Here is a 9,228-nt window from a genome sequence, read left to right on the forward strand (position 1 = left end):
TTTTTTTTTTTTAAATCTTTTTCATCTATTTTAATAGACTTTAGAGCCAAAATTCCCTCACTACGTAAAGTATTTACTGTTGGGGCTTAAATTTTAAGACAATCTGGAAAGATGATTTTAAGACAATCTGGAAAATTTTAAATATGGATTCCAACATCTCATAAGTAATACTGTGGGTAAAAGACACTTCTAAGGAAGACCTCAAAGGCTCTGACAAGCATCAGTCATGCCAGTCAAAACAGCTGCCAGAGGCTCCAGATACTTGAAATCAAGAGCACCATTACCTTAAGTCTCTGCTCATTAACACGAGCTAACCGAGTTTCTGTTTTCTGAACAGCTACGTCCCAGTCTTCTAACGTACCTTCAGAGAAAGAGAAACACTTTCACTTTTTAGGATTTCAAAGGATATAAGATAAAATGCTCTTAATTTCCCCGCACCTCCAGAAGAGATCTGTCCCAACAAACAGAACTACAGAATCAGCTCCCCACTTTCAGAAGATTTTGTTAGTGCAGGTTTCAAGTTTCAGAACTTAAACAGTCCTCCCAGGTGCGCCGAGAACACCCCTTCTCTTTCAGAAGAGAGATCTGGAAACCAGAATACAATCTATTATGGGCTCTCTATGGCAAAGATTATGAGAACATTCTAAAGCTAAACGTACAAGACACCTGGACTAAGACCGAAAGATTTCAAGGACTCCTCAAATGATAGTTTTTTGAGGGGAGGAGGGTGGTAATTGGGTTTACTCACTTACTTTAGAGGAGGTACTAGGGATTGAACCCAGAACCTTGTGTATGCTAAGCATGCGCTCTACCACTTGAGCTATACCCTCCCGGCTTCAAATGATAAATGTTGAGGTGTTTTTCTTTCTTACTTGTAGTTGCTGTCTGGGTGTTTGTTTCCAGTTCTGAAGGGTTCATACCCAAAATCCAGACTAACGCCATGGATAAACTTACTATTTCCTTGGGAAACCAACACTGAGGCTCTGAAATTCAAAAGGGAAGTACACATGGCCAAAGACCACGTTTCACCGTTTGCCTCTAGGCACTGCTTCGGTGTGCATGATGCTGGGTGAGCACACGGGTTCTCCTGACCTCCAGGGACCCTCCAGCAATGTCCAGAGACGGTTCCAGCTGTCAGGACCGGGGACAAGGAGTGCTACTGATACCCAGCGGGGAGAGGGAGGCCAGGGATGCGGCTAAAGGCCCCACAAGGCGCATGATGGCCCCACCAGCGTCACGAGGGGTCTGTGCTGGAGCATCGCCACAGAGCATCCTCGCACATGGACAAAAGCTGCAGGACGACCCCTCCACTGGGAGCACCACTTGGGGGGCGGAGCCATGAACACAGACTGTCCTTAAGCCTAGAGTCTTGAGACCAAATGGCCCCCAGGACAGACCCCAAGCCAGGGGCAGAGAGCTGAGGGTCCCCACCTTCTGTCCTCTCCATGGTGAGCAACACCTCACAGACGTGCTCTGGGTAGTCACTGGTGCACTGGACGGCCCTGTGCAGAGCCTTCCTGCAGTGCTGGGTGTCACCGTGGGCCCTAGGGCAGAAAACACACAGATGGGGCCACCAGGATACCAGGTGGAAGGCACGCGGAGGTGGGGGGGGGGGCAGTCTTCTCACCTATGAACGCCACGGCCCGGAGCTCGGCGCCCCACCACCCCCTAGCTCCCGACAAGATGCGAGCTCTCAGAAACAGCCACGGCTATTCACGTTACCACTTTCAGTGTTTCCTCCTTTTTTCCAGAGAGGCCCCTACTCAAAATGAAGGCTTTCTCCTAAACTACTCCTGCCCTTAGCAAGCAGGTGCCAGTGGAAAAGGCACCTGGGACAGTGGTCAGCGAGCAGCTGTTCTGCCCTCACTGCAGTCACGTGTGCAGCACGTGTCGGGGGTGCCAAGAGCTGGAGGTAACTTGATAAAGCCCCTAGAGAAATTCTAGTCTCACTGTTACAGGGGACTGTCACATTTTGAGCCACATCTATCTGCTCCAACACGGAAAGATACACTGCTTATCACAATAGTTATAAAAAAATTCTTTTAATCGCAACAGTTATGAAACACTACTTTCTCGTTTCTGTTTTTAAGAAATTCTATAAATATACTCGAACACTGTAAATATGTACTAGGACAGTAAGAAAAATGTGAAAGAGCGGTGGTTCTCCAAGCGTGATCCGCAGACCCCAGAGGGTCTCCAAGACCCTTGCAGGAGGTCTGCAAGGTCAAAAGTGCTTTCACAACGACACCGAAACATTTATTTGACTTTTTCACCGTGTTGACACTTGCACTGATGCGGTGCAAAAGCTACAGCGGCTCTCAGCGCAAATCAAGACAGTGCACATCTTGTTACTGTTCCGCGTGACAAACGGGACGCACACAAAGCAGCTCCTCACACGCACCTAAGTACGAGGGCTGGGGCAAAGAAATAATCCCTTCCTGTCTGAGCTGCAAGCTGCACTACTTCCTTTCTTCATGGAAGATCATTTTCACTTGAGAGAACAGCTATGTGATAAAAACTATGGTTATGCAGATCTGGGTGTATCGCAGACGTTTTCAGAAATTAATGACGTAAGGCTGTCACTTTAAAGAAGACCACCGACGTGTTTTGTTGCTAGTGATAAAAGTGGAGCTTTCAAGTGAAAATGAGAACTTTGGAAAACTTGAATCTGCTGCTGTGAGTCTGAGAGCTTCCTACTTGGAAGACTCTTCTGCTAAGATCAGTACAGACAGGAACAAATGCCGTGTCTTTATACCGGATAATATTTGGAAGCGCTGCGGGACTGAATGTCCGCATGTCCCACACACACGTGCATGTCACAGAGAGCAAAACAGACCAATGGATATTAACGTAACAGACTGAAAAGTTCACTGATGTGGTTTCAGATTTCACAGTGCAACCGACTACAACGCGCTGAATTCTGCTGTACCATGAAAGAATATCCACAATTATCTGAAAAATACCCTCTTCTCTCTTCTAACCTCCTCTATGTGTGAGGCTGAATTTTCCTTCATTTTCTTCAGTGAAAACATCACAACAGTAGGAATACAGAAGCAGACGTGAGAATCCAGAAGTCTGCTACTAAGCCAGGCTAAAGACACTTGCCGAAGTATAAAGTCATGCCGCTTCCTCACTTCATTATTTTGGGGTTTGGAAAGCAGTCATTTTTCATAAAAATGTTATTTGTGTTCAGTGTAATGGATCTACTGTTGTGAATTTTAAGTGAATAATTTCTTAATCAGGTTTATTTTCTAATATGGTAAATCTTAATAGGTACACTTCACACAAACAAAGCTTTTGAGGGGTCCTCAAATTTTACGAGTATAAAGAGGGCCTGAGACCAAAACGTTTGAGAACTGCCGATCCAGAGGAATAGTCAACGAGCTTTGATGGCGGTCAGCTCTGGGAGTGGGAGTTTTAAAGAAACTTTCACTTTTCTATCTCACATTTTTGTAAATCTTCCAGCTATTTTAAGTCGAGTACACATTATTTTTTAAATCGGGGGGAAATATTCAAAACAGAAAAAGAAATGTATTTATTGACATGCAATGTCCAAGATACACTGAATTAAAAAGCTGGTCATATTCTTTGTACCTTCCCCACGTCATAAACACTATTGAAAACACGCCTTTGTAACGTGTGCACTGTGATACCGCACTGCCATTTCCCCTTTACGTGAAGCAGGAAAGTCTCCAAGAATATACCCAAGCCATTAACGGTGGTGGTTTTAAGTAGGTTTGCTGCTGCAGATAAGTTGGGGTTTTCTTCCTCTGCTTTTTAGTGTTTTCTACTTTTACTGACAGAGCAAATATAAAAAATAAACAGCTTCCCCCAAAAGTCAAATAAAACATTCGTGTCCAAAAACCAAAACCAACCAGAGTCATAAATTAAAGTAAAGCAAGGGTGTAAGAAGAGCCCAGGCAGAGCACCTCTGGCTCTCTGCGGCCCCGCCCGGTAAAGCCCCAGCCACCAGCGGAGCGGCGGGAGGTGCAGGGAAGCGGCGTGCTGTGACGAGCATGCCCAGGCCCGCAGTCAGGACAGAAGCCTGCCCACAGCGGCCCCCTGCCGCTCACCTTTCCAGGTTGTAGTACTCGAGCCACATGTTGGCGTACTTGGCGTTCCCTTTGGTCATGATGCTGTCCCAGAGCTCCCGGGCTTTCTGCATGTTGTTGCACAGTCGAGCCTACAAGGCAGCAGCAGGCGGAGTCGGGACAGAGCTCAGACAGACCCCCAGACGTCAGCGCCCATGACCAAAGACGCCTGCGACGATCACAGCTAAAACCCTCCCACCCAAAAACTATCAGCGTCAGACAGCTCTCTGACGCTCCCAGGCCGCCCCGTGTGGTGACAGGCCCAGCCCAAGCACGTGACCCTTCCTGCAGCGACAAGCCTCAAGCTGGCTGCCCACATTCGCCCCGAGACAAGAGCACAGGAGCCCACAGGCACTTATGACAGTACTGGCCAGGCGTTTGTTTTTGTTTTTGTTTAGGCGTTTTTTGTTTTGTTTTTTCCATCATGCTTAACAATGAGGGTTTAATCTGAAGGGCAAGGCAGAGAAAGACAGACTGATCCAGGAGCAGACGCCAGCTCTCATCCTCTCTGAGCTCACAAACATCCCATCCCCAAACTACCTGGTATGTGTCTCCGTGACCCAACTTTGTCTCAAGAAGAAAATACTAGAATCTGACAATCCTATGAGCTGATCAAGGGCAGTGTCCATGTCTTACTCACCGTGAGGTCCTTGGTCCGGGAATAACCCTGAACTCATTATATCTCCTAATCATCTGTCTTCCAGACTACACTAAAGCCTCACCGGCACAGGGACAGGGTCTATCTCACGTCCCCAGCACACAGCGGATCGTCTGACAAACAGCTCTCCCGGGTACGCGCTCATCAGTGAGGCTCTGAGCAGGAGGGGACGAATAGAGGGTGTGCCTGGCGTTCAGACACCTGCTGCACAACTTCAAACTGGGAGCCAGTGTCCTCCCTCAGACACAGACGAGTGTGCCTCAAGCTAGGGAAATAACATGAGTCCGTGCAGAGCATAGACCATCACCTTGGACAAAGGTCCTTCAAAGGTGCATAAAACTGACAGATATGTCAGAAACACGCACCTCAATCCGAGCCCAGTTCTGCATAATCAGGCAGCTTGGATCCCCGCTCTCGTTGAAACCTTAAAGAACAGGAGGAGACAAAATCAGAAGGTACCTCAAGAGATGAACAGCCCTGGGCTGAAAAGGCACAGCAAAGAGGCAAAGAGGCAACACTGACTGGACAAGGCGGGGGGCCGCACTTACGCTCGTCCACCTCCTGTTTCAGGTACTCCAGAGCGCGGGCGAACGCGGCCCGCAGCTCTTCCAGCTCTTTACTGGAGTCTGCGAGAAGATGCAGGAGGCAGAGCTCGGTGAAACCATATGCTATGTCCTTTGTTTTTTTTTTTTTTTTACCCTACACTGAAACTCCCAGGAGCCTGAGATGCACCTGGCACCATGCTGGGGACACAGAAAGAAAACTGCCAGTCTCCCCCACCCCTACCCCGCCCTCATCACACAGCAGGGGAAGAAGACCCAGAGCACATGGTAATGTAAGGACAAGGTGGCAAGGGCGCCGAGGGTGGGACCGCTGCAGAGGGGGCCCCTCAAGCCAGCAGAATGGCTGACGGCCACCTGCACGAGTGGGCAAATACCTGACTAGGGATTTTGGCTGTTCTGGGGTTTTTTTTTTTTCTTTTTTTGAGGGAGGCAGGCAGGGGATCCTATGGAGGCTCAAAGATGTAAAAGAACACAGCACTCCTATGTTCGGAACTATTTATGACATACAGAAGGGAGAGAAGAGAGAAATGAGACTATGGAGGCTGGCAAGAGCCCGTGTAGAATGTAAGGACCACTCTCTTCCTTTACAATCTACCTGTTAGACTTAAATCGCTACAGATTCTGAGAAAACAAGTTACCCATGGCTGGTCTCCATCATTTGCCCCATCAGGTGGTATTTGGGCAACTGGGACATCCCACCGAAAGACACGTTAAGAAAAAGCTCAGTTCTGACATGAAATTTCACATGAATTTCAATACCTTGTTTGAAATCAACCCTTCTCCTCAGGTAATCAAGGTACGCCTGCCAGATCTCCACATAATCAGTGGCTTGAATGAAGCCAGCACTCAGAGCTTTCTCGAAGGTCACTGGAGTTAGAGAAGAAGCCAGGATATGTTGCCAATTCAAAAAGAAGCTAATACAAAGTTACCAAGATTACTGCAGAAACCACTACTGACTATAAAATACCGTATGGTGTTAATAACAACAGGATGCAACAAAGTGAAACGAGCCAGAGAAAAATGTTCAAAAGAAAGGCTGCTACAGTGGGGCACAAACTGGGTTCTAGAAAGGGCACAGCCCACGAGGTGTCCTGCATTCGACTGCTCCAAGTCGAGTTAGCTGGAGAAAAGACCGGGACTTCCTGGATTATCACAATGCATATTAAGACACAAAAATTCCTAAGAAGCCAAAAGGACCACCGGTTTACCTCCCACTTACAGCCCCTTCCGTCACTAATATTCAATATTCCAGAGTAGCCCCTGGGGACACTGATTTAATGACTGTCACAGCTCAGTGTTTCTGACTCGGACAGAAAGTTTAGATGTGTTCCCACAAAAACATTCGCACCTGAAATCACTCGATGATCAACTCCGTGTCTTTCCATGGCCAACAGGTACCGACTCCACAGGGCAACTGTCCAGGGGCAGTTTCTAACAGCGCGACTGTGCACAGATAAAACCAAATCCTTCACTTTCAGCTGCCGATCCTATGATAGAGAATGCCAGGGTCAGGAGATAAAATTTTATTGTTAAGACTTCACCATCTACAAGACATTTCCAGCACAGCCAACTGATGAAAGAGATGTCCTTAATGATGTCTCCTGTGACTGGTTTCTTCAACAAAGAAATCGCAAGGGAGCCTGGGGGGAGAAGAGGAAGAGAGAAGGAGAGGGGACCTACAGATCGAAGAGCTATCAGCCAATCCTGAAGTCCGGATCTTGTTCAGATCCCAATTCAAATCTTTTATACATATGTACTGAAATATTTACCATCGAAATGGGATCTCTGGATTTGCTTCACAATAACATGGAAGGAGGGGACTAGGTAAGGAAACAGATGAAACTAGTAAGATATAGATGAAACTAGACTAGTGCCATTCGTCACTTGAAGCTGGGTGATTAATTACGTATCGTTTCATTTCACAAACCTGTCTACATTTATGTGTTTACATTTTTCTGTAATAAAAAGTTACAAGAAAAAATTAATCTGTTATAAAGCCATCAATAGTAAGATTGTGCCCTTTTTTTTTTTTTTTTAACAGTTGGTTATCAGTTTAAAATAAGTTAAAACACTAGGAGACTTCCTAAGTGAGTCAAGCAGAGGAGCAGCATGCAGCTAACTCCTGGCACTCCTGATTTTTTCCTTAATAAGAACCTAAATTGGTAAAAATAAAATGAGATCAGAACAGGCAGGTGATCTTACTAGGTACTGACTGTAGCGGGTCCACAAGTCTGGGACGAGGCAGTTCTCCACCAGCGCGCGCTCGAAGATGAGCTGAATACGGGCGGGATCGCCTACTTTCATCTCAAAGTCGATGTATGCTTGATACTCGGCCAGCCTGGGCGCTTCTGCTTGCAGCTGGGGCAGAGGAGAATCGCAAAGAAGTTGAAATGAGCTATGTGACACTGCGGAAAGCACACACCTTCACACTAAATGCTGGCGAGAATGGATACACCCAGGTGAGAATCGCCCATCCCCACTCTCAGACCTCTGCACACCAGCTCTATGAATTTGAGGGGCAGAATGAGAATCCAAAGTGCGTCTTCATGGCAATAGTTACAAAGGCTCCATAAACCCTTTTCTAAATCCATCCCTAGTCCACAGGGAATTTAAATCTCCCATCAATCAGGAACCTGAATGAAGGAGAAACATCTTTGCCAATGACCACCATTACCATCCGTCCAAAACAGATGTCACTTTCTTGACCTACTGAGTGGGCCACAACCACACGGGAGCAACTCAGTGCCTTGTGCCATTTCGGGTTTGTCATTCCAAGTATCAGCTCCTGCCCGAGTACAGGTACATGGAGGGGATGGAAGAGGCTAGACTGAATGTTTACCGATCCAAAGACAATCAAAACTCTCTTTAGACAAAATCCTGTTATTCAACTGGTATCCTCCTCAGCCACTCTGCCGATGGCCAAAACAAAATTCAACTGACTGAGGAGTTCACTAATAAGGCTTTGTGAAGTAAAACGAAATACCAATCATTCACACGTGAAAGGAGCGTGAGCACACACAGGCCAGCAAGACAGTGCTCTGAACTCAATGATGATGCCGCAGAGGCTGCTTCTAGTGATAATGACAAATCAGGTACCCAGACACACTGTGCCACTGAAAACAACTAAAACTGCTAAATTAAATTTTTTTAAAAATCTTCTTGCAAATCAACAACCGGCAAATAAACACTTCAGACAAAATCTAAGTGGAGGCTAGCTAAGTTAAGGGAAGGTTAAGCTTTTACTGGCTTAAGAGATATTAAGAATTCAATCTTCACAACAATCCTAGGAGGCAGATGTCATTTTTATCCCCATCTTTCATTCGAGATAACTGAGTCACAAGGAGGCTAAGCGCTAGCCCAGGGCTAAAATTCAGACTTGAGGCAGCCTGGCTCTCAAAGTCTGTGTTCTCACTCACAATGCCGTGAAAGATACCAAAAACAGAGCCGAGAAGCCAAACAAACCTCGAGTAGGATAAATACAAAGATGTCCACAACTGGACTTACTGGAATGAAACTGCAGGTCATCAAACCAAACCAACGAGATCTTAAAACTGACCAGAGAAAAAACAAGGATTACCTTCAAAGAAGCAACCATTAGACAGACAGCTAACTCCTCAGCAGCAACAACAGAAGCCGCAAGACAGAAAGACACATTTAACCTCTAAGAGAACAGAACTGTCAAGTCTAGAGCTCCATATCCTGAGAAATTAACTCTCAAGAAGGAGAGCAAAATAAAGACCTTTTCAAACAAACAAAAGCTGAGAAAATCTGTTACCAGCAAATATCCAGTGCAGGAGACCCTAAAGGGTGAACTGTGAGCAAAAGAAAAGTGAATTCCAGAAGAAAGATCTAGGATGTGAGAAAGAAGGACAGGAAAGAAAAGAGAGAAATAGACGCAGTAAATGTTACCAGAGTG

The 9,228-nt window shown here is 46.3% G+C and overlaps 1 protein-coding gene across 3 annotated transcripts in view; it reads right to left on the reverse strand.

The window, feature by feature from the left end:
- The window catches only part of SART3 (spliceosome associated factor 3, U4/U6 recycling protein), a 31,508-nt gene that overhangs the window by 5,681 nt on the left and 16,599 nt on the right, over nucleotides 1-9,228 (reverse strand). For 2 of the 3 annotated variants that reach the window (XM_032472021.1, XM_032472020.1), the window contains exons 7-14: nucleotides 7,515-7,670; nucleotides 6,661-6,799; nucleotides 6,072-6,179; nucleotides 5,298-5,375; nucleotides 5,115-5,173; nucleotides 4,074-4,183; nucleotides 1,432-1,544; nucleotides 285-361 (exon numbers count right to left, since the gene is read on the reverse strand). In XM_032472021.1, the coding sequence (XP_032327912.1) occupies nucleotides 285-361; nucleotides 1,432-1,544; nucleotides 4,074-4,183; nucleotides 5,115-5,173; nucleotides 5,298-5,375; nucleotides 6,072-6,179; nucleotides 6,661-6,799; nucleotides 7,515-7,670 (840 nt within the window). The remainder of the gene's footprint in view (nucleotides 1-284; nucleotides 362-1,431; nucleotides 1,545-4,073; nucleotides 4,184-5,114; nucleotides 5,174-5,297; nucleotides 5,376-6,071; nucleotides 6,180-6,660; nucleotides 6,800-7,514; nucleotides 7,671-9,228) is intronic. The other variant, XM_032472022.1, reaches the window with a different exon arrangement.

Source organism: Camelus ferus, chromosome 32 (genome assembly GCF_009834535.1).
Source record: "Camelus ferus isolate YT-003-E chromosome 32, BCGSAC_Cfer_1.0, whole genome shotgun sequence".
Classification (NCBI taxonomy): domain Eukaryota; kingdom Metazoa; phylum Chordata; class Mammalia; order Artiodactyla; family Camelidae; genus Camelus; species Camelus ferus.